At 40.6% G+C, this 26,403-nt stretch overlaps 1 protein-coding gene across 1 annotated transcript; it reads left to right on the forward strand.

The window, feature by feature from the left end:
- Positions 1-111: 111 nt before the first annotated feature.
- On the forward strand, positions 112-26,044 carry ZNF366 (zinc finger protein 366). Its single transcript, XM_066602920.1, has 5 exons — positions 112-252; positions 14,205-15,519; positions 17,788-17,979; positions 23,064-23,238; positions 25,275-26,044. The coding sequence occupies exons 2-5, from the start codon at positions 14,212-14,214 to the stop codon at positions 25,700-25,702; spliced, it is 2,103 nt and encodes a 700-aa protein (XP_066459017.1). The 5' UTR covers positions 112-252; positions 14,205-14,211; the 3' UTR covers positions 25,703-26,044.
- The last annotated feature ends 359 nt before the right edge of the window (positions 26,045-26,403 follow it).

Raw genomic sequence — 26,403 nt, forward strand, 5'->3', positions numbered from 1 at the left:
TATTTTTTTCAGGAAAGCATAGGGTTGTTGACTTCCTCTCTCCTCCCTTCCTTCCTTCTTTCCGAAGGTACTCATCTGAAAAAGGAGAAGCAAATGAATGTTCCTGTTCTCTTTCTTAACTCACTTTTATACACTGTCCTCACTAACATCCTCACCAAATCTTACTGACAGGGAGCGTGAAAGGACAAGACATTAATAAAAGGGCGCTAAGAGCATCAGTGAGAAGACACAGCCCTCCCTCCTCAGGGATCAGTAAGTAGATTTCCTGCTCACACTCTAAGGATGTGAAGATGATGAGTGACAATACAGAAGTAGATGTCTGATTCTTGAGATACAATTATATGATACATATATATACACCACACACTCAATCATTTATAGCCACTTGTTTTAATTCTTGCTATCTACCTGTGAAGATGTATTTAATAAAACAACTATTTGATTACAAATTACTGGAGAAATATGTGTAATATAAGGTTAAATATCTGTGATCACATAACGAGTTTAATCTTTTGCTTTATTATTTTTAAATTGCTACAACATATGTTTTTCTATTCCTCTACATAAGTGTTCCTCAAGCAGTGGTTCGGGAGCCACAGGTGCTTCTCGGCAGTCCTGCATAGTCTGTCAGACTGTTTGCGGCTCCAAATACTATTATTTAATAGAGAGGTGATACTGTTACTAGAATGTGATAGTTGGGTGAAAAACATATCATAGCCAAGTAACTCCACAGTTTTGGTCATATTATTTGGTTATATTGTCTATCTTTCTATGTAAATTCCAAGCACATTTATTATATATCTCATTATATATTTACAATCATTTATCTGCACATTACATGTCATATTACCTATCACCTATCGCTAATGTTACCTTATATATTATAAATCTCAATCAGTGATTTTAATTGCCTGCTTTCTTTTTTTATATTCCCAAAATATAGCATGGGTATCTCTATCTATCTATCTATCTATCTATCTATCTATCTATCTATCTATCTATCTATCTATCTATCTCCTATCTATCTATCTCATATCTATCTATCTCATATATATCTATCTATACTGTATGTCCCATGCACTCAGTCTGCCTCTACATCTCAAACATGTACTCATCTATTGGTCTTCGCTGTACATTATATTATCTGTCATCTACAATGATTTTCATTGTGTGCATTCATCATGTTTATTTTGCTATAATATAAGCATGAAGAGTTTTCCTCTTTATTAAGCTATACAATTATTAGAGCTTTATAACTAGATTTACCGTTTCTGTCTATGATTTCACATTGATTTTAATTGTCTTTTTCATTGTTTTTCTATAGCTATAATAAAAGTGGAAGGAAATATTTTTTTGCTATTCCACTACACAATGTTTAGAACTTTCTTTCTACAGTTCATATCTATCTATCTATCTATCTACCTATCTATCTATATGATATCCATCTATTTTATATCTATCTGTCTCTCATATCTATCTATCTATCTAATATCTGTCTAATTCATATCTATCTGTCTATTTCATATCTATCTATCTATCTATCTATCTATCTATCTCTCTCTCTCATATCTATCATATCTAACTATCATATCTATCTATCTATCTATCTATCTCATATCTGTCTCTCATATCTATCTATCTGTCTGTCTATTTCATATCTATCTATCTATCTATCTCTCTATCTATCTCTCTCTATATATATCACATTTATCTCATCGATATCTATGTATCTATCTCATATCTATCTTTCTACTTATCTATCTATCTATCTATCTATCTATCTATCTATCTATCTATCTATCTATCTATCCATCCATCCATCCAACCATGGATGATTTCATATATGATATCCATCTATTTTATATCTATCTGTCTCTCATATCTATCTATCTAATATCTGTCTAATTCATATCTATCTGTCTATTTCATATCTATCTATCTATCTATCTATCTATCTATCTATCTATCTATCTATCTCTCTCATATCTATCATATCTAACTATCATATCTATCTATCTATCTCATATCTGTCTCTCATATCTATCTATCTGTCTGTCTATTTCATATCTATCTATCTATCTCTCTATCTATCTATCTATCTCTATATATATCACATTTATCTCATCGATATCTATGTATCTATCTCATATCTATCTTTCTACTTATCTATCTATCTATCTATCTATCCATCCATCCATCCAACCATGGATGATTTCACAATGATCTTAATTGTCTGTTTTACTATTGTATGTCTATAATATAAACAAAAGTAAGCATTTCTTCCATTCTGCTCCACAATAATTAGATCTACCTATCTGCTAACTTGATTTCTACTATGTACTTTTCACATTGAGTGTTTGTTTAAAAATGTCAATTCGCTCTTCTTTTCTAAACAACTGAGAGAACATTAAAGGCTTGCTGACACATGTCGCTTCCTCCAGTCTGTTCTCCCTCTGACATGGTATAAAGATGCCAGAGGAAAAATGATCCCAAAACGGATCCTATAGTCTAACGGAGATTGTTGTGAGTCCGGTAGTGTCAGCTTTGCATGCGTTGTTTCTCCATTCAGCTGTGGAGGCCGAACAGGTGCCTGCCATACCTGTCATATACAGTACTGGTTCTAACTCAGTTTTATCTCATATTGTAGGCATTAACCTCTAGGATGGATGGTATGCATAAAATACTATATCTATACATGTACAGTACTTCTGGTAAAACAGAGTTGAGTTGTATGCCACCTGCTCTTGGTGCCACAGAATGTATTTAGGCACAGGGTCTATATTATAATCTAGAATACATATTACTGAGCACTTAACTGGATAATGGAGGGGATAAATATGCTGCAAAATTGTGACGGTGAAGCCACACTCCACATTCAAAACTGTAAGGCCAGACGAATATTGACTCAAAAATGCACTCATAATACATTCGTCTAAATCTGGCTCAAGAGCTGCTCACAAACTAATTGCAACTGGTGCAGTTGTAAGCAAGGTGCAGGTTTTATGGTCCATATACATGAGGATTGCTACATGATATACTGTATAAGAAAATAAATAGAATTTCTATGAATACATATACTGAAAAATTAAAGACAAACCCTTTACTAATTAGTAAAAATGAAAAAAAGGAACAAATTAAAAATTGACAAATTACTACATAGAGAAGGAACTATGTTTTTTGACTGATCATGGAGGAGATTAAGCTGCTTTCAGATCTGCAGCGGCGATTCTGCTTTTCTGCTCCATTCAAGGAGCAGGAAAGGGGAATCCACTAGCCAAATGACTCTATTAGAGATGAGCGAGCATACTCGGTAAGGCGATATACTTCAGAGAGCATCGCCTTTTTCGAGTACCTGCTGGCCCGTCCCTGAAGATTCGGGGGGGCAGTGGGGGGTTGCAGAGGGGATCAGGAGGGAGAGAGAGAGGGATCTCTTTCACTCTCCTCCCTGCTCCCTCTCTCTGCCCCGCACCGCCCCCGACCCCCGCGGCCCCCCCGAATCTTCAGGGACGAGTCAGCAGGTACTCAAAAAAGGCGATGCTCTCTCGAGTATATCGCCTTACCGAGTATGCTCGCTCATCTCTAGACTCTATCTTTTGACAGAACTGAACAGTGCCAAACGGACTCTATTGACTATGATGGGGTCCATTCAGTTTCCGCTCAGCTGACCAGCATTTTACAGGAAGGTATTTTGTGCCAGATCTGCAACGGAACCTTAAAATGTTGGTTCCAGTCCAGTTGTGAAACCAGTCTTATGGGGTTCATGCAGATTGATGCACTTACAATTAAACGTTGGCCATAAATAGTTGTTAAACAATCATTCAACCAACAGCTATCACCCCCAATCAACCAGGCTATTTATTAAGAGAGACAGGCTGCCAGCAGATCTCTCTGGCACCACTGATCTTGATGTTGAACAACAGATTAAACAGTTAATGTTTTCTATTGGATCCTTGTTTCACCCCACAATATTAAGGGGGCGGACAGGTTTTACCAACAGATATTAGGTGGTTAGCAAACCTTCAAAATTGGTGGGATTTGCCAGCAAATATCTATTATCAGTGGCCAGCATCACTTTATTTACGGCGAGATTATGTATTCTTATTACTCTATTTTAAACATTAACATCTTAAAAAATCACAAGTTCTACAATTATTGTTGTTTGCAAAACATTGTTGAATGTTCTTTATAAGGGCTTATTTACATGAGCATATATCGGCCGGTGTTTTCACTGCCGGCCGATATACGCTTCCATCTAAGCAGTTCTCCCCTTCCCTCCCCCTCACAGGCGTTTGCAATGCGGGCGGGGCGGAGTTAAGCTCCTCTCTGTCCCGCCCAATCCCATTGCTGGTTATGGACAAGGGGCGGGAGCTTAGCTCTGCCCCATCGAACCCACTCCCATTGCAAATGGCTCAGAGGGGAGAAGAGAAGCAGAGGCGGTGAGAGGGAGGGAAGAAGGGAACTGCTCAGATGGAAGCGTATATCGGCCAGCCATGAAAATGCCGACCGATATACGCTCGTGTAAATAAGCCCTAATATTCAGTTCACTCTCTTTAAGGTAAAGTGCTCTGGTGCAAGCACCGAGTCATGACTGACTCCTAGGGTGATGTCACATCATAACGTTTTCTTAGCAGAGTGTTTTTGCAGGGTGGTTTGCCATTGCCTTTCCCACTCATCTTTTACCCCCCACCAAGCTGGGTACTCATTTTACCGACCTCGGAAAGATGGAAGGCTGAGTCAACCTTGAGCAACCTGAACCATACGGGTTTTGGTATGGATTTGTGTGTAGAGAAATTTTCCGCCACATGTGAAAGCTGACTTAGTTCTCATTCACACAGACATATGCAATTTCGGTATGTAAAAAACGGACCGATTTCACTATATGTGTATGTGCGTGTTGTATGCATTTTTTTTGCATATGTCCTTTTTTTACACCCGGGTGTCATGTGTTTCTCACAAATGCAAACAAAAAAAAAATGCAAGAAGGCCCAATTGCTGGGCTCACTGCATTTTTTTATTTACACCACCATAGATTTTTATGGGCGATTCTGGTCCGGGAATAGAGATCAAAATAGGACATCCTGCATGTTATTTTTTTATGCACATCAGTCGGCATTAAAAACACACATACGAACACACCAATTTACTTTAATGAAGGCAAAAACACATGGTGTGTTTTCCTCCCCTTATACAGCGGTGATAATCACAGCCGTATAACAGGACAAAACCAAACCACTGATTTCTATATAGAGAAATTTCTCAACTGTGAATACCACTGCTGAGAAAATATAGGACATGCTCTATCTGGTCACATGGTGCAGGGATCGGGCAGTATCTATCTCCCCGCCTCTTTTTTCAAACTCCTGCGCTTTGACACAGAGATGGAACTGCTGGCGCGGGAGAGGAAATCTCCCTCGCTCAGGCGCAGCTACGCTCTGTACTGCCAAGCATATTCGCGCATACGGCAGTGTGTTTTCAGCCTGAGTCTGTATGCTGTCTGTATTCAGTCAGTAAAAATACGGACCACATACTGTCAGAAAATATGTCTATGTTAATGAGCTTAGACTGTTGATGTTGATCTTTATTGATTGCAAATAATCATACACTCATGCAGCAGACTCCAACTAAAGCCTTATGCAAATGGGCAGATTTGCATTGTGGAATTCAGAGCAGGCGTTCACCCCCGGATTCCGCAGCAAATACCACCCATAGCATACTATGTAAAAGTTATTCTTCATGCCCACGAGTAGAAATCAATTGCGGTTTCTGCTTCCGGATGAAAAACCACAGCATGGTCCATTTTTGTGCAGGAGTCAATGGAAGCCGTTCGATCTGCGGCCTCTTGCTGAAAGGTCGCGGATTCCGCGTCACCACTAGGCGATGACGCGGGAAAAGCAGAAGTTTTTAAAAAAAAAAAAAATCTGTACTGCGCATGTCCGATGGTGACCATCCGCAGTACAGATTAAAGAAAAGCAGGTAAGCGCGGACACCGCTGCTGCCAGGACCACATTCCGCCGCAGGATTCCACATGCTCATGTGCATGAGATCTTAGCCTTTGAAGCAGATGCGAATGTTAAAACAAATCCTAAGGAAAAGTGAGGGTGCTGCTGATGTATTTAGCTGTCAGATGACCTGTCACTTCTCCTGAAATGCCTGTTTTTGTAAATACTTGTATTTCCCTTGGGGTAAGAATTCTAAAACATCTTTTTTCATAAGATTGCATTGTGCCGTCCCTCTTGTTATTCCTCCTGAATATGAATAAGTTGACACCTGGGTGTTATCATTCCTCTTGTCAAAGGGGTGTATTACTACACAGTCTGATACTATCAGCTCTGATTGGATAATGTGAGCGTGTGCAGGGACACACCTCCAACTGGTAACACTCACTACTAATAATGACAGAGGAACATAACCAGATGCAGCGCTAAGAAAAGGTGCTCCAGAAATGTTATAACTGTTATAATATAATGAATGCAAGTATTTACTAAAATAGACATGTCAGGAATGCTGATAGGTTCTCATTAAAATGTATAAACTACACTATCCTGGTTTTTGGCCTCTGGATGGAAGCAAGAACTTTTCCATTTAGTTAACAGCAAGCAGAGAATTTGAAAATGGTGAGAAACTGAAACACAAGGCATGCTAAAAAGTTTCAGAACTTTTTATCAGGCAATGATCAAGATTTATATAAACTATATAAGACTGGTAAATCCCTTTTATATATTTTGCAATGTATTTAAATGGGTTTTCCAACAATTAACATTTATCACCTTTCCACAGGAAAGGTGGTACTTATCTAATTGCTATCCATTTTTATCTGTTTAGTTGGGGCCAACTCTTGGACACTTAATGGATCAGCCCTCTCCACATGAGTCTGTTTTGTATGGCTTATTTCAGTTTGATCATTTGCATGTTGGTATCGGCTTTGATAGTATCAAACCAGCACATTCTTTGGCAGCCAGGTCTACTTTTGCCGCTGACCAATCCAAGCATTATCGATGTTTCTACTGAATTAGCTCACATTACGTGGCAGAAGTATGAGAGTCTCTGTTTCGCAATTTTGCCCTTCAATGAAAACTTTGGTTTGATGCGATCTAGGACTGTTTTGTTCATGATCTTGGCAGTCCAAGGAATTTGTAGGAGTTTCATCCAGTATCAAAGTTTGAAGGTATCAATCTTCCTCCGATCCGTTTTCTTCAGTGCCCAACTTTCTCAGCCATAAGTTGTGACTGGGAAGAAGATTTTGTTGACTGTACTGTTACCGGTTGTTGTCATGTTATTAGATTTCTTGATATTCAGTATAGGCCTGCTTTTTCACTTTCTCCTTTGACTTTTAGTATCAGTTGTTCAAGATCTTCCTCACTTTCTGCCAGCAAGGCTTTATCATCTGCATATCTGAGATTGCTAATGTTTCTTCCACCGATCTTGACTCCAATTTTGGATTTGTTTAAATGGCATTGCCTCAAGATCGTCTCTGCATACAGGTTGAACAATGCAGGGGATAAGATGCAGTCTTGGCATGTGCCTTTCTCAATTCCGAACAATTCTGTGTCACTGCTAGAGGTCCTGACCGTAGCCTCTTGGTTCACATATAATGACTGTATGAATTGCCCCAGATGTTCCGGAATTCCAGTTTGCCTTAGTCATGGCCACAGTCTGTCATGTTCAATGCAATCGAGGGTTTGCTGTTATCGATAAAGTGTACACTTTTGTTCCTTGTTCCTCTTTGTTTGTGGAAACTGCCTTGTGCATCAGGGAGTTCTGGTTCCACTATCGCCATCATGTGTTTTTCATATATTCAGTAGAATTTTGCTTGCATGTGATATTAGGGCTATCCTGAGGTAGTCGCCTTTTTTGTAATCGGCATGAAAAATGACCTTGTCCAATCTTTTGGCTACAATCTGGTTTCCCAAATCTTGCGACAGACAGAGTGCTGATAGCGCTGGACTACTAGGGGCTTAAGCAGCTCAGCAAGTATGCAATTGATTCCAGGGGCTTTCCAATTTGGTAGCTGATTCAATGTCCACTCAACTTCATCCTTCAGGATATCAGGTTCTACTTCTATTTGTGGTTGATGGTTTCCGCAATCGTTTGCGCACACTTCTTCTGTATATTCCCGCGATCTATGCTTGATTTGTTCAGGATTGTGCAATTCCTTTCCATTCTGATCAAAAATTGAGGTTACATTCCGCAATTGAAAAGAACTCCAAAGCCTTTTTAACATGAGTGAAGAGCTCTCTGGTGTGTCCTTTTTTTGTTTGCTTCTTCCAGTTCCATGCAGTGTGCATTCCAAAACAGTTCCTTGTCTTTCCTTGCTTCGTGCTGAAACTGGGCATTTAGCCACTGAAATCATCCATCTTTCTAGTAGCTTTTGCTTTTCGTCACATGCCGGCGATTTGGATGCTGTCTGCTGATAGCCAGGTTGTTTTTCTTGTTGCTCTGTTGCGTGCTATATTTTTATTTGCTGTATCGATTGCAATGCTTTTAATTTCCTCCTATAGTTCACATGGCTTTTTTTCAAATGTATAAACAATTCGAAATGATTCTTTACTTCTACTGCATAGGCAAAAGGGAATTGAGTATGTGTTGAGCTTCACTGCTACTGCTGCTTGTCTGCAATTGCAGATACATAGTTTGATTTTGGCAACAATCCGTTGGTGGTCACAATCTGCACCTGTGAACGTTCTTGCTTTTCCACTTTTGGAGGAAAAGGATGTAATCGATTTGATTGCGATGAACTCCGCTAGGCGACATCCAGATGTTGAAGCGTCATTTTCGTTGTGCGAACAACGTGTTCATAATTAGAATTTCCCTACTATTAGAGTTTCTTCTTGTGCGCCAATTTTTGAATTGAAATTGCCGATAATGTAAACAATGTCCTTTTTGGGGGGATTTGCTGCAAAGTTTCTTCGACATCAGCTCTGCAACAATCACTAGAATGGAGTTCCCAAGCCCTTATTCCTTCTCACTACAGAGTAGGGATTTTAATGGGGCAGCAGTAAAGCATGTCCCCTGCCACACCATTCAATGTTTATGGTGGGAATAGTCTACTCAGCTGTTTCCATGGGTCCCACAAACTTTGATTGAAGCAGCATCACGTATTGTCAACCTTCTTTGTGGGCCTGTGATGAAATGGAATTTGAATGAAGTGGTGGTCATGCATGGACCCTGCTGTTCCATTCAATGTCTATAGGAAAGGAAACAGCCGAGTGTTGTACTTGTCTTTCTCTGTCAATCCCACGAATTTAAATAGAATGGCAATAAACATGTTCATCCGCTGCTCCATTCAAACCCCTGCTCACCTTAGTTATCCCATGTTGAGGACCGGAGGCCTGAGACCCTGATTCTGATGACTGGTGAGGGTCCCAGTGGTGAGGCCCCCAGAAATCAGTCATCTTTTCATCTTGACCCCTGATTGTAGATAGAATGATAGAATGAAAAGTACAATTTTTTTTCATGATTTCAAATTTTTGCCATTTCTTTATTATATAGATATCTTTATGCATAGAATCATCTATGCACACTTAATTGTATAACTATACCCTATAATGGTCTTGTGCAATCCTGCACTGATATTGAGTAGTTTAGTTAAAATAGCTATTAGTGTAAATGCAAAATAAGCAGTATAACACAGACCTCTACTGGCAAACAGAGGAACTATACCCCAAAGTCACACATAGACTTGTACGTAAAGTACAGCCTGAATAAATAGAATGTGCATGTCTTTGTAAAATTATAGTAATGGTGCTGTGCTGTAGATCACTGTACAGCGGGTGATCAGGAGTTATGCTGTACAGGAAAACTGGATCCATGGGAATCTCAACACTTGAACATCTCCCCATATGAGACACTGATGGCATATTCTAGCGATGACAGGAAAACCTGCATGATCCTAAAATGTTGTACAGATTAGGCTTTGTAGCGGGTTACAATCAAAAGCATTAAAACTGTACCTCATTATAATATAATTTTGTAGATTTGTAGCACCTTCACCCTACTACCACGTTTCCCCCAAAATAAAAACCTGTCTTATATTAATTTTAGCCCCAAAAGAGGTGCTAGGTCTTATTTTCAGGAGATGTCTTATTATACATTACCTAGCAGGCTCGGTCCAGGTCCTTCCCGCTACTCTCTGGAGCACCGACATGCTTTTTGCAGTCCTCAGCCGCCCACTGAAGATCACATCCTGGTTACGGGATTCATAAATCCCGCCTCCAGGAAGCAATGGCTCTGATTGGTTCTAGAGCGCTGCTCAGCCAATCAATGCAGTGCTCGATGAACCAGTGCAATGGCTGTGATTGGTTCATCAAACTCTGCATTGATTGGCTGAGCAGCGGTTAAAGAACCAATCACAGCCATTGCATTGTGAAGGCGGGATTTATGAATTGGCTGAGCCATGGCATTGATTGGCCAATTCATAAATCCCGCCTCCACAATACGATGGCTGTGATTAGTTCTCGAACGCTGCTCAGCCAATCAATGCAGCGCTGGGTGAACCAATCACAGCCATCGCATTGGTTCATTGAGCACTGCATAGTTTGGCTGAGCAGTCCTCGAGAAGAAATCAGAGCCATCACTTCCTGTAGGCAGGATTTATATATCCTGTAACCAGAAAGTGATCTTCAGGAGGGACAGTCATAGAAGGGAAATAGTAACATCAAGGGCCAATCTTTTTCAAAAGCTACTTTTAATACCGACAACTCAAATTCAAAAAGTCTTATTTCAGCAGTTACAGGGTGGTTCGTGTAGTGTCACTCAGCTCAGCTTGACTTAGGCCTCGCTAGTATTCAAGTCAACAACTGAAAGGGAACCTGTCACCTCCCTACAACATCATAAACTAAGCTATTGTGCTGTTTCGGGTGGTGACGAGGAGCTGGTGATGTATTTTTATACTCACCCGTTCTCCGGATACCGTGTTGTTACCCACTGAAGATTGTGCATGGTACGAAAATCAAACTCTTTTCAGATTGCAATGCGCATGCTCTCTCATACACTTGTATAGACTTAGTTTATGGTGCTGTAGGCACATGACAGGTTCACCTCTAAAAGTAACTTCACTAGATAGTAGGGGATGAAAAATCACTTGCTTCCAATGCCTTTTCATTTCCTCATATATCTCTGCAATTAGGTACTAAAATTATAGCTTGCCATATGCAAATGACTAGAGAAGAGTCATTTGGTCAAGAAGAGTCATGCTGATTTATGAGCAACCGAGCTAACCACAGCCCTCTTCTCTTGATAGACAGCTTGTCATAATAAATGATATACCCTGTCTATTCAGAGAATGGGCTATGGTTAGCTGGGCAGCTCATAAATCAATGTGACTCTTCTCGGATAGCTGACTCTTCTCTGCTCATTTGCATATGGTAAGCTATAACTTTGGCAACTAACTGTGGAGCTCCGTGGGTTTGTTAAGAAAAGAAAGGGCATTAGAAGCTTTTGGTGTTTCATCCCCTACCAGCCAGTGAAGTTAGTTTTTGGGGTGAGATGGTGGTGACAGATTCCCTTTAACTGTGTTGTCTGTCCTCTAACTTTGGCCAGACCCTGCATTACATTCCATCCTGTCATGGAAGTGCACTCAACAGGGTTGGTCACCACAATGGCCTACAGATCAACCTGCAATGTGCAGTCCATTAAGCCATTTTAATAACTGCTTGTGCCTCACACTCTGCTCCTCCCAGGATGGGGTTGTCTTTATATATAAGAGTGGGTCAAAAATAATCTGCACTCCAGTTATATTAAAACTTCTGTTGGCCGCACTGTCTTGACAACACTTTCCGTTGTAGGTCACTGTCCCTGCTGTGCAGGTTTAAACATGTTACATCAGTTATTTGTGTCTGCAGTGCAAATATAAAACAACTGTCCCATTTGTGAATTGCATGACATAAGAACAGAGTATAGTGATTTGTTCTTTGTGGTCTGAGGGGTGTGTCTAGTGCCAATAATTATCAAAGACTTTGTGTTTTGTTGTGAAGAGGTGTGTCTGAATTGATAGAGAAGTTTAAGAAAGGCCATACAAGTATCAGCCATGAAGAAGTTGCTGGAACATTATCAGGAAAAAGGTTCAACAATCAACAGTGCTCATTACAGTGAGATGCTCACTGAAGAACTAAAGCCTAAAATTCAAACATGGAGAACACTACTATCCAAGGATGTTGTGTTGTTGTTGTATGACAAAAGACAATCATACACCGCTGCCCACAATGCTGACACTCTCCAAAAACTTTGTTTTGAGGTGTCCTCTCTATAGTCCGATTTTGCCCCATAGGACTATTGCCTGTTTGGTCCCCTGAAAGAAGCCCTACGAGGACTAAGATTCACATCTGACAAAGAGGTGAAGACGGCGGTGCATTTGTGGCTTGTAGCTCAGCCTAAAACATTGTTTAAGGAGGAACTACAAAAGCTTGTTGACAGATGGACAAAGTGTTTTGAAGAAGGGAGATGATGTAAAAAAATATTGTATATATTAGAGATGAGCGAGCATACTCGCTAAGGCAAACTACTCGAGCGAGTAGTGCCTTATGCGAGTACCTGCCCGCTCGTCTCTAAAGATTCGGGTACCTCCCCGCTCTCCCCCGCTGCTCCCCGCCCCCCGCCAGCACCTGAATCTTTAGAGACGAGCGGGCAGGTACTCGCATAAGGCAGTAGTTTGCCTTAGTGAGTATGCTATGCCGTACTTCATGCCTGTGCCACCAACATTGCAATGTAATGTTTTAACCCTTTCACCCACACAAATATATACAGCTTACATCCAAATGTGGAGGCATTTCCTATAAGCTAACAACCTTATCTCTCAGTGAGCTGTTAACCTGTTACGAGCAAGTGATCAGAGCAGGAGGCAATGAGATATACCATTAATTATGTTTCTTATCTTTGCTTGTATTATTGATTTGTGGGGAAAAAAATGTTTTAAATGACAGCGACTCTTTAGATCTTATAATCACGGAATCGCTTTAGATGACAAGGATTTTTTTTCATGAGAAAACATACAATGCCGACTGCTGTGAGTTTTATCCTAAGCGCTTTTGAAATAACTAGGGTAGCAAAGGAAGACGTGCTCCAGATTCACCACATGAAGCCAGTCTGCATCTTAAGAGTACAAAGCATTTTATAGGCCCGGTAAACAAAGACAAATGAGAAAAACTTATGTATTCCATTCTGGCAGAAAGCCTTCATTTCAGAGATGGCATTAAGTGATTCGAAATCCAGGAAATCTGAGATGTGCGTCAGGAAATGAAAGTAACATTAAGTTCTTCTGGATGGAAAAATTGTCAATGAGGACAAGAAATGACGTCTATCAGAATGACCCTTCCACTTGTTATTAGACTCCATTTAATCAATTAAAATCTAATTTATGCCTTTAGATGAAATCCAGCTTCACTGGAGAGCCTAAGGGACTATCATATCCCCTTCATTACAGAAAGCCACCAATGTGATTGTCTAGGAGAGCAGCTGCATTCTTTATATATAAGTACTTAAAAGGGTATTTCCAGCTGAGGCTTTCAAGGCATATTCAGAGTATGCAAAGAAAGCCTGATAGATGCGGGTCCCATCTCTGGGATGCGCATCTATCTCTTGTTAGACCCCCCTCCACCTACAGCCCAGCTGAATACGGTAGTTCGTACAGTTCTGCAGTTATGGAAGTAGAAGAGTGGGCGGTCTTATGCCGTTTCTGTAATTCCCATAGAAGTGAATAAGTTACAGAAATGGCGTAGCTCGCTGCGCAGGAAGGCCGTGCGCATATATCTGGCAGCTGAATATCAGTAGCTCTGCCTCTCCTCTGTCTAGCCTACTTCAATCTCCCGCCAGTGCCAATCCAACATAGTCCTAATCATTGATTTAGTTTTGATATTGCTTATATTCCTAGGGCTGGTTGGCCTGGTAAAAGGGCAGCCTCCAGTACAAATAGCAAGTAACCAGACTATACATACATTGTCTTATTTTGCAAAATTACTGCCACCTGCTTCTACTGTTAAATTTTTTCACTAGCATCAACCTCTCTATGTAACTAGAAAAATCTGGTCTAGATGGGGGGGGGGGGGGATTCTCAAAGAGGTAGTCTATATATAAGTGATTGAATAAAATATATATAGTTCTAGCCACTTTAGTCCAAATCTTACTATTTGTTGTGTGCCTTAAGCCTTATACCGTAGACAACCGAATGGCAAATATTTATTATATCATTGTTACTTCTCTTCTTTTTTCAGTTGAACTATGCAGAATGCCACATACATAGAAAAAGATTACACTTCCTGTCTTAATGCTGACATTAAGAAACCTCCAGTTTTTCCACACATCCGACAAGCAATGCCATCCATTGCGAAGTATAGTGGACTATCTCCCTTCCATGAGAGATATCCCCATCACTTTCCAAACTTCCAGCATGACCATCCAGAACATAACCAGCACCATTTGCACGAAGCACTAGAAAGTGGGTCACAAAGAAGAAAGAATTTGCTATCTAAGATGCCCCATGATGCTGGAGACCAAAAAGTCCACATGCAGACAGAAGAAAAAACAAATCATTTTCTCCCTTCTCGCCTGCCCTTGTTTTATCATTTACCACCTTTATCAAGCTACAATGCTAAAATGGTTGATTTATCTAACATTGGTCTTCAGTACTACAGAACTATGGACCCTTTTTGGCTTAGTCCATTAAAGCAAGAACCCCTAAGAACAAATGCTATGTGGCCTGCTGGATCGTTGTGTCTTCACCCCTCTTACCCATTATTTCACAAAAATTACCCAGGCATGATATTTCCCTACCATGTGCCTACACAAACAATGCATGCACATCAAGCCTTTGATACAGGTCGTTTAGCAGAGGATACTCGAGGTAAAACTCAAGTCCAGGAGCATGACGATAGCAAGCAGAAGGTGGAGAGGGTTGATGTCAATATTCAGATTGACGATAGCTTCTATGTAGAGGTGGGCGATCAGAAACGTTGGAAATGTTCAAAGTGTGAAAAGTCTTATACATCCAAATATAATTTAGTGACACATATATTAGGACACAGTGGCATCAAACCTCATGCTTGCTCTCGTTGTGGCAAGTTGTTTAAACAGCTCAGTCATTTGCATACACATATGCTAACTCACCAGGGCACCAGGCCTCATAAGTGCCAAGTTTGCAATAAGGCTTTTACCCAAACCAGTCATTTAAAGCGCCATATGATGCAGCACAGTGATATCAAACCATACAACTGCAGGATATGTGGCAGAGGATTTGCCTATCCAAGTGAACTTAAAGTCCATGAGTCAAAGCATGAGAGTGGACGAGAAAATATCTGTGTAGAGTGCGGACTTGATTTCCCAACACTGGCACAGCTTAAAAGGCACTTGACAGCCCACAGGGGCCCCGTTCAGTATAACTGCAGTGAATGTGATAAAACATTTCAGTACCCAAGTCAACTGCAGAATCACATGATGAAACACAAGGACATCCGGCCATATATTTGCTCCGAGTGTGGCATGGAGTTTGTACAGCCACATCATCTTAAGCAGCATTCACTGACACATAAGGTTAGTATTAGACATTACTGCATTAACATCATTAGATCTGTCATAAACAGCTTTTTTATCATTTATGTCAGTTTGAAACAAGTGTGAACCAAGTCTTAAAGCTGCTTTAGTATAAAGTCGTACAGCTACCATGCACAGCAGCACAGGCTCCTTTGGACTCAAGTAATGCTTCTAAGAGTGAATTCTTTTATAGATATGGAGTGTGATGGAGTGTGTACATTTTTTGCCAAATATGTATGAAATCTAACAGTAGAGACAGCCAGTATACCTTTTTACAGCACCCATTAAAGGGCTGTATACATGCTAATGTGTCTTTTCACAGCGCTGCTTCAAAAGCCTAGTATAGGTGTTCTGTGCAGGATTGAGTGGGTGCTGGGCTGTGCAATAATAGCCAGACTCCTGCTCTAAAAGTACTTCTGATCCTGGCCATTTAACCCCTGAGGTATTGTGGTAAATAGCAATAATGGCACCTAAGTGGTTTAAGAGGGAGGGGGCTCCCTCTGTACCTCATCTGCTACCCTTGCAATCGTCGGGTGTCAGTGGATTGCCATGGCAGCCAGAGACCTAACAATGGCCTCTAAATACTTCCATGTACGTAAGCTTATCAGGCCCAGCTATAGGCAAGGCTTCATAGAATAACAGACATAATACACTGTACTACACAGGCATTGCAGTGTATCATATAAGGGTGGTTTGCCAGGCTGAATTCCCTCTCTTACAAATCCATATGCATCAACATTCAGTATCTCTGATTGGTTTGTGTGTTTCTGTTTTATTTAGTCCCTACTAGAGATGAGCGAGCATACTCGCTAAGAACAAATACTTGAGCGAGTATTGTCCTTTTCGAGTACCTGCCCGCTCGTGAGTAAAGATTCGGGTGCCGGTGGGGGTGAGCGGTGTGTTGTGGGAGTGAGCAGGGGGGGAAAGAGAGAGCGATCTTCCCCCTCCATTCCCCCCTGCTCTCCCCCGCTGCCCCCCGAATCTTTTGTCACGAGTGGGCTCGAGTATTTGTCCTTAGCGAGTATGCTCGCTCATCTCTAATCCCTACTCAAAAATATTTTTAAAAAGTTCTACAATACTTAATGCAATACTTAATGTGTACCCCAAAATAGTCCCATTAATAAATGCAACTCTTTCTACAAAGAAGAAGCACTCATATGCTGTGTTAATGGAAAAATAAACAAATTATTGCTCTTTGAATGAGACGATGAAAAAAAAATTGCTTGGTCATTAAAGGGATTTTCCAAGGTTCAACTATTGATGACCTATTCTCAGGATAGATTGTCAGTAGTTGGTAGGCAGGGGTCCACTACTCTGGATCCCTCTGATCAGCTGATTGAAGTGACATTGTATAGTGGCTGTGCCTGGTATAGCAGCTCAAACCCATTTACTTGAATAGGATTGGAATGCTCTCAGGTCATGTGACTGATAAATGTTATGTCACATGCCCAAGAAGAGGCCGTAGTGCTCTTCAGCTGATTGGTGAGGAATCGGATCCCAAGTTGCACATTCCAACCAATCAACTATTGATGAACTATCCTGAGGTTAGGTTATCAATAGTTTAGTCCCAGAAATAGGTCAGTCACTAGGTGCTTTCTTGGACTTTAATGTTTAGGATAGGCCATCAATATTTGATTGCTAGAGGCCTTAATGGAAATAATATTGATGACCTATCCTCAGTAGTGGTCTTCAATAGTTAATCATCTGGAATTTGCTGCTTGGGACCCCAACCGATTACCTGAATGGGCAAACACTGTCAAAACTGCAACACACAAATGTACGGAGCAGAAGCTGCTGCTCCGACCCCTGTGTAGTGGCAAACGCTTGTAACTGCAGGTGCAGCTTCCAATGATTTTAAAGAGAGCTGCGCCTGCAATTACAAGTACCGGCCACTACACAGGGGTTGGAGCAGCAACTGTGTTGTGGTGCTGATAGCAGTGCTCGATCAGCTGGGATCCTAAGCGGAAGACCCCAACAAGTCAACTATTGATTACCTATCCTGAAAATAGGTCGTCAAGAGTATTTCCCTGGAAAACCCCTTTAATCCCAGCTAAATAAGGGTCCCGCAGTGCTCACTGGAGTTCTTCATTGTTTATCTAGGCACATATGACTGTAGTTGTGTCTAGAACTGCAATTCAGTTGCATTCACTTGAATAGCAATGTGCTGGAAAACCAGGCACTTCCACCAGACAAACACACCTTGTGGGTTACGTGTGATGTGCACGAGTATATAAAACTTAATCAGCTATTTTATTTTCATGCACTTAGGGTGTAAAGGAACACAAGTGTGGGATTTGTGGTCGAGAATTTACTCTTCTGGCAAATATGAAGCGGCACATCCTGATCCACACAAACATCCGCGCCTATCAGTGCCATCTCTGTTTCAAAAGCTTCGTCCAGAAACAGACACTTAAAGCACATATGATTGTCCATTCTGATATTAAGCCATTCAAGTGCAAGGTGAGAAAACTTACGAGGATGTTGACTGAAGGTTATACATTAGGTTTTTTAAGGGACCAATGAAATTAAATTGTTATTTTTATGCTCTTTATTGTAATTATTTATTGGCAGCAGTAACTTGCTGGGATTTATCCACATTTAATAAATTGTTCTGCCTACAGAACAAATAGTGGACCATTGCTTTGAGAGATTCTGTACTCAATTATGTCACACCTAGCTGCAATTCTAAATGGGTACATTCACATGTACTGGATATGGTGCGGATTTCCTGCAGCAAAAACTGTGTTCAAATCCACCCCATTTGCTCCGAAATTTGCTGCAAATCCAGAGCAAACTTCAACCCTTCTGTATATCTGCTGCAAAAACCATGTCAAAATCTGCATCAAATGGTGTGGATTTTTGGTGCGGCTTCACACTAAAATATGCAGCACACATTATGCTGCGGAATGCACCAAAATGCATTGTGTGTACGTACCCAAAGGGACCTTTCACACAGGATGGAATAGGCCAAACGATACACTGCAAGCTGCAGTAAATTCCGCAAAAAATTCCGCAGTCTACATGCAGGTTTTGATGTAGTATTGAGGGGAGGGGAAGGAGGGGCGGGACAGGGGAAGCTTAGCTCCCCCCCCCCCCAATTGCAAACAGTGGCGAGGGGCGGAGAGGGCCGGGAGCTCAGTGCACTGTTCCCAGCCCGCCTCCTCCACCTGTAGAGAGGGACAGCGTATATCAGCCGAGTGTGAAAACCCAACCGATATACACACGTCGGAAAAAGCCCTTAAACTGGTGATGTCGGAACCTGTTTCAATTCTAACAAAAGCCATATCAATGGTGAATCCAATTTCAAAAGGTTTCGATTGACTTGCAGTCAATGATGGAGTCTATCAGGCTTCCATCTGGGTTCTGGTACATTTGATAGCAAGAATAGCATGGCAGATTACATTTTTCTTGCTATTAAAAAGCAACAGAAATCAAATGGTACAGGAAAAATGCCTGTAAGGCCACCTGCAGATGGGCGGGAAATCCGCGGCGATATTTCCCGCGGGATTTCCGCCGCTGGAAGCCTGCATAGGCTTGCGTTAACAAACGCCACGCACAAACCGCGGCACGTTCTATTTCTGTGCGGGGCTCGCAACGTCACTCACCTGCCGCCGGCTCCGATCTGCGCATGCGCCGGCTGCCCGGCAGCCAGCACATGAAAGATCCGGAGCTGCGGGGCGCGGGTGAGTACGCGCTGCTCTCTGCAGGCGCTCGGGTCGGGTCCCGCGGCGAGAATTCTCGCTGCCGGATCCGACCCGGCGGTCTGCAGGCGGCCTAAACAGAGTGAAATACATATGCTGAAAGGCAATGGATTGTATCAATCTTCAGAAGTCTCGCTATAATCTGTTTTTATTCAGGATTCATTCTATTCATTTTCTTTTCCTTATTGAGTTCACTGGGAGATTGATAGAAAATACTGATACAAACCATCATGTTTTTCTATTAAATAAAAAATCATTCTGCAACATAAAACTGTATTAAATGGGCATAAATGTGAATAGAATGAGTGGAGAATTCAGAATAAATGAATGTTGTGCATTTCATACATTTCAAGTAGTCTGGTTTGAAGTGGATAGTAGTAGATGACGATACTCTCATTGCATGTATGAGAGGCCTCCAAAAAATAAAACGTTTCCATTCCCGAAAGTCAGTCGATTTAGTTTAAATGGTCCCTGTACTTTGACATGACTATTTATCATCGCATTACTATGGCATCACTGTTGGGCTGCTTTCACACCTGTGTTAGTGGTCAGTTCAGGGTTTCCATCTCTCTGCTGTTTTAGGATGAGAGAAACTGAAATAAAACTGAAAAAACTGATCATTTTTTCCCATTGACTTCAATGGAGTTAAAAAAAATGAAAGTAAACATAAAGAATTACGTTTGCTTTAATTTCATCAGGTTTCCATTTTTTGGATGGAAAAATAATGCTACAGACTGCGCAATTCTCGGGTCAAAAAAAAAAAGAGGAACTTAACGGAACTGAACCAAACTGAAGCCTTTCAGTCTGTCTAAATATTAGAGTATTTGAGGTGATGTAACTAGATTGTATTTCACATTTAGTTCTACTGCAAAGATCGAGATAAATTTCAACCCGAATAGATACAACGTTCGGGTATAGGTCCATACCCAAACGTTGTATCTATCTGGTCTCTTGCCAAAAGGACTACCTACTGCAGGGTCTAGCACATTTATTACGGACCCAATAGAGACTCTAGTCTCTTTTCGTTATGTGTTGAAGTTAGTCTTTGGTTAGTCGATGTGGGAGACGTGCCCGACAACACCAGTCGTGACACTCTTCACGCCATAACCTTGTGCCCCACGTGTTTATGTTTTAAGGGTTTAACCTTTTCCAATCCACTGTCTGACCTCTGAAGACATTATGATATAAAGCTGTACAGCTCCGATGTTGGAAGATGTCCGTCGGGGTTCTCTTACTGTATATTGCCAGCCTCTCTGCTGTCAGAGCCTATCCAATGTGTCACCTCATGTAGTACTGACTTTAGCCAGCATATAGCGCCGTTGTATAATGGCAGAAAAAGAATAAGCCCTGTAAAAAACCAGGCTACAAATTGGATTGGAAAGGGTTAATCAATAAAATATAATGGTTTTAATTCAAGTCTTCTCTGTGAAAGGCCTTCAAATCTTCAGGCACCAATTTGGGCTTGCTCAGCTCACGTTTTCTTTTCCACTTTAGTATCTCCCACCAGCAGCTCACATAGTTGTGAAGGGATCTTTTCTAACCTGGATAAAATGTTGGCGAATTTGTATCAATGTCAGAAATTTATGACCCTTTTTTGTTACTTTCCCTTGAGTGGTATTTATGCTACTAATGGATAAAACGGTCCGCCCTTCTGTCACATACATAATAAATAATTTAAGTAATATCACCTACTGAAATCTGAGGCTTACTTTTATTCATAATGTACAGCATTAAAGCTATTAAAACGACTATGTCTTAACATCGGTGTTCCCCGGCGTGCTTTGTGGAAATGAATGATTACAAGGAAACAGAAGTGGGATATGAGCCGGCTCCAGCAATGGCAGTGCACTTGTCTGGTGAGATGTTAACACTCGATTTGTCTGACTCTGCATGTGCCCCTTTCATCTTCAATAATGGAGAGAGAACAAATGAAACGTGTTTTGGCTTTCGAACACCCCCTGCCAACATGGCAAAGAGCTCAAAGGAATCTTGGTAGCACAGTTTTTACTTTTGGCTGATGTTCAGCAGGATTAAGGCAATGACCAGATAGCAGCATTCTGGCATTGAGCTCCTCCTCAGAAGTAGGAAGGATATAACTGACTGAACTGCCTTCATAACAATGGCTCACATGTCCCATGGGAATGGCTTGCAAATAGATTTCATCTTGCTTTCTCTTGTACTTCTCAAGGTTTCCTGTTTTCTCACGGTCTTTTTGGACAGTTTACAGTCATTCTCATTCTGGTTTTCTCTCTCTGCCTCTCTAAGGAAAGAAACACCCTTCTTATAAAGGAAGACAGCTCAGTGGCAGCCTTTGTAGCTCTCTGCAGGCCTTAGGTTTCCATTCCTTAGTTCTCAAAGTGAATGTGAAAAACAAAAGGAAAAACAGTGTGTGCCGTGCTTATTAGGTGTGTACGGGATCTTAATCACATTCCTTCAAAGGTTTCTGCTTGTTTGAGTTTTGAATAATAAACTCTACATAGGGCTCAGCATTTTTTTTGTCTTTGACCAAAGTTGACAATTCCCATTTCTCATTTTCACTCTGGCTGACTAGTTATATGATAATTCAGACTTTTACATCAACTGGAATGATAAATGTTGTTATTGACAATTGATAGTTGACTAGATATGTCTGGTAGGGCTCTTGTGGTTCATTCGGAGAATATATTGCTCACAAAATGAGGCAAAACAAATTTTGGAATGGTTTAAAAAAACTGTAAAAGGGTTGATTTTGTTACAATTTACTTTTCAGTTTCTCCATTTCTGTCATTATAGCTCTCAGTAACAAATCACTGTTAGCATTAGTTAATGTAAAAGTATTAATTGAACCAGTTTAAAAGGTAATAAAATAATAGCGGTGAGTAAACTTTTGAAAAGTTTGGTTCTGCCTGTATGCTAAACGTTTGCAAAAAGTTTGGCTAAATCCGAATTAGTTCAAAACAAACTGAAACTTGACCAAAACCCCTATATATTGGTGTATAACACTGTCTAAGAGCCATAACAGTCCTGTATTATACTAGTGCTGAGCGAACCAAACTAGTGGAACCCTTTTCAGGTAGAAGTTTGTTAAAAGCTCGATTCAGTTTCATGCCAAACCTAACTTTTAGCAAAATTCGCTCAAGACTAATAAAAATCTTTATCCATTCTTCTTGATTTTCTGGAACAAAGCCGTACCATCAACAACAAGCGGTACACGGTGCAAATTGTCAGGAGAAGGTGAGCTCTAGCAGCTACAAGCGTTTGTGTAGAAATTAACTTTTGCTACACCTGCAGCTTAAAAATAATATGTTATGTGTTAACGTATGTTTGTTATGTGGCTATATAAAAAATGGTGAAATAAGAATCTTTAGAAAATCTTGAAATAATGTATAATAATTAGAGATCAGCGAGCATACTCGTTAAGGGACAATACTCGAGAGCGAGTATCCTCTTGTTCAAGTACCTGCCTGCTCGTCAGAAAAATTTCGGGTGCTGGCGGGGATGAGCAGTGAGTTGTGGGAGTGAGCGGGGGGGTTGAGTGGGAGATCTCCCCCCCGTTCCCCCTGCTCTCTCCCGCCGCCTTTCGAATCTTTTCTGACGAGCAGGCAGGTACTCGAAAAGGACGATACTCGCTTAACGAGTATGCTCGCTCATCTCTAATAATAATCTTGAAATACCATTTCCTGGAGACTAATAATCTATTATATTTTTCTGTCAGTCAATTCCCAGTTATTGCAGCTGTCATAATTGTGAAAAAAGTGAAAAAAAAAATCATATCCTTTAATGAAATTATCAATATCCTGAGACGATACATAATATTTCAGTCCTGAATTCTTTGTAACCTTTCCTTACTTTTTCTTTTAACAGCTGTGTGGGAAGGAGTTCAATCGTATGCACAATTTAATGGGCCACATGCACCTGCACTCAGACAGCAAACCCTTCAAATGTCTCTACTGCCCCAGTAAGTTCACACTAAAGGGAAACCTGACTCGGCATATGAAGGTTAAACATAGTGTCACCGAACGGGGCTTCCGCTCTCGAGGTAAGAGATGATACTGCCAACATTTTAACAATCTCTGTAGAAGTATTTGTGCATGTATGAATGTACAAGGAGTAGTACCTGTCCTTTATGGAACATGCACCAGATTCATCAGCAAGCTAAATGGAGTGCTGACATCATTTTTGAGCCCTATAAACTACACTATGGGGCTCAAAGTTGGGGGAACGGAAAACCTGGGGAGCAGTGTTTCATACTTACTGGTTGCCCTGTTCCAGTGCTGTGCTCCTATGAATTTGGAGCATACCAGCAGCTTGACACTTTATGCATGAGTATCTCCTATTCATCTCTATGGGAGGTGTGCACATTAACCCTTTCCAACCCAATTTTGGATTCAGGGTTTCTCTTTTTCCTGTTATACAACGGTGCCATCTACTGGCTAAAGCCAGTCTGTGTGCGCCAGAGAGGCTCCGACAGTGGAGTAGCTGGCAATAGACAGTAAGAATACTCTGTCGGACGTCTTCTGACATTGGAGCTGTACAAGCTTCAATCAGAATGTAGAAAGACGTCAAACAGTGGATTGGAAAGAGTTAAGAGTCAAGCTGCTGCTGTGAGCTGACTTTACAGGGACACAGCACTGGAACGGGGCATCCAGTGAGTATGTAACGCTGCTTTCTAGGTTTCCCGTTCACTGACTTTGGAGCCCCATAATGTACTGATGACCGTGTTCCTTTTAATAAGCAAATACGTGGTGGAAAATATTAATAAGTATGTTACGCTCGGTGCAACTCTGAATCCTTCTACTTGTTTTGCAGATAGTACAGGGATTTCATAACTATAGCTTTGGATGCCGTATTTTTCCATATGTTTGCACAAGGAAAAAATATATTGATATTTTTAGAATGTATGGTAAATTACTATTAGCATAGTAGAAATTGTAGCTAAATTTTTATTGCTTTTTCTATGTCTAGCTAGCCTGTCAGAGGGCCAGAGTATGCTTTGGTAGAGCAGACTCTGATATAATAGTGCAGGCAGTAGTGGACAACTTCTTGTGAAGCTATCAGTAGACCACATTTTTTATAATAACCGCTAAGCCCCAATGTTTCTGTGGTTTATTCCTTTTTGGATTATTTTACAAATAATCAACTATATATTATTGAGGAAATGGCTCTTATAAACAATGATAAAAAGGTCCCAACAATTGCTCTATACAGAGGTGGGCCTTCATTATCATCCCTATAGTGAGTCCAAGTACCTCATTCCGACTGGTATTTTTTCATCACTAACTATTTTCATGGCTTTTTGAAAGTTGAGCTACAGGAACAGTTACTGTACTAGAACTGCAAGAATAGTATATTAGGATAATCATAAAACTGGTAAGATGTCTCACTTGATTACAATCCATGAAAATGTCTTTTGTTTTAAAAAAGTACAAAAATGGCAAATCCAATTTCCATATGTACAAAAAAATTCTAGCAGTGAGACACAAAGTTCTCCTACCCTAGCCTTCCAGAACTTACTGCTCACAAGATTTCCCTATTACATCTTCAAGGCATTGATGACTATAAATGTTGGAGTAGTGCAACTTTCTTGGTCACAAACAATTGTCACCAACATAAGACTTACAAAATCCAAACCTAGAGTGTTATCTACTATAAGGATCATAAACTCATAGAATGGTAGAATTGGAAGAGACCTCCTGGGTCATCGGATCCAACCCCCTGCTCAAAGCAGGATCACTAAATCATTCCAGACAGATATTTATCCAGCCTTTATTTGAACACTTCCATTGAAGGAGAACTCACCACCTCACGTGGTAACCTGTTCAACTGATTGATCCCCCTCACTGTCTAATATCTAATTTGTGTCTCCTCCCTTTCAGTTTCATCCCATTGCTTTTAGTCTTTCCTTGTACAAATGATGATATACTAGTGATTGGGTTTATAGGAGTGCATAGTTGTGGGACATTGATCACAAAAATGTAATTTGTGGAACTTCAGCTGAATAAGGTCATGATGGAGTTTTACATTCTTGACCTATAGAGGAAAACCCCATACTAAATATTTTTCGTCTTTCTTCAGGTTTTGGTTGTGTAAGATCAGGTCATTCTCCCTCAATTGTCCTTTGTAGTGTGGAGCAGCAAGAACCCTATGACTTGTCCAGAAAAAGAAGAGATGAAGAAACATCTTGTCATTCTGATGGAGAAAGTGTAAAGAGCATTTTTTTCCAGGAGGAGGAAGAGGATGACAGATACAACAGTCAAAGAATATATCAAAAAGACATCTATAAGGAGTCAATGCATAGTTCTGAGGAACATCTGAGTATCTTCAAGGGGATTCCAAGCAATCAAGAGATTTTGCACAAAGAAAGAAATTCAGAAAGAACAAGTCACCAGCACAAAGAGGAAGGAACGGATGTGGACCTGAGCAAGAAAGAGGGAACTTTAGGACTATCTGTTCCTTATTACTTTATGAAGAACAGAAACACAGATGAGAAGCTTGTGAACTAAAATGATAGATGGATCAGAAAGAAGTAACAACACCTAAATATATAAAATGACATTGACTGCAAAGCATCTGAACTTAGCAGAGACTCATATCATGTCACAGAAATGCCGTACTATGTATGCTCTAATCTGTTCACCACAGCTGTGCACTAGGTTGTAGTTATGTTTCCATCTGCTTTTTGCTATTGGATCATTGGCATCATTGCACCTTCTTTGATGAACTGTACACCAAATATGCCACTATGCATGCCATTAACAGCATGAACTTTTATAATATTATTTATAAGAAATTTATTGTACTCTTTATCGAGTACCCCGTCTTCACAATAATAATATCAATAATAATAAATCCAATCTCTCTAACCTTTAGGGTGTTAACTTGTTATTTAATACTAGAAGTACTGGAGTGCCAACTTTCCAACAGAAGAATCACCAGGATTAAAAGGAGTTTTCAAATAATTTTCCTTGGACAAATATGGAAATAGCTGTCCAGAAGGAGAAAAGCTGTCCAACCTGTAGATTTCAAGCCATTCACATATACAACTCTCAGCATGCCATACCAGCTGGTGCTTGCCAGGATGTGCATGGGGTTGTAGTTTTGCAACAGCTGAAAAGTCACACACTGGAGACCACTGCTCCACCTCAAGGCTACCCAGAAGATGAAAGGGAATCTGTCAGCTACTTTGAGCCCTATAAACAAAGCT

The sequence above is a fragment of the Eleutherodactylus coqui genome, chromosome 5 (assembly GCF_035609145.1).
Source record: "Eleutherodactylus coqui strain aEleCoq1 chromosome 5, aEleCoq1.hap1, whole genome shotgun sequence".
NCBI lineage: Eukaryota > Metazoa > Chordata > Amphibia > Anura > Eleutherodactylidae > Eleutherodactylus > Eleutherodactylus coqui.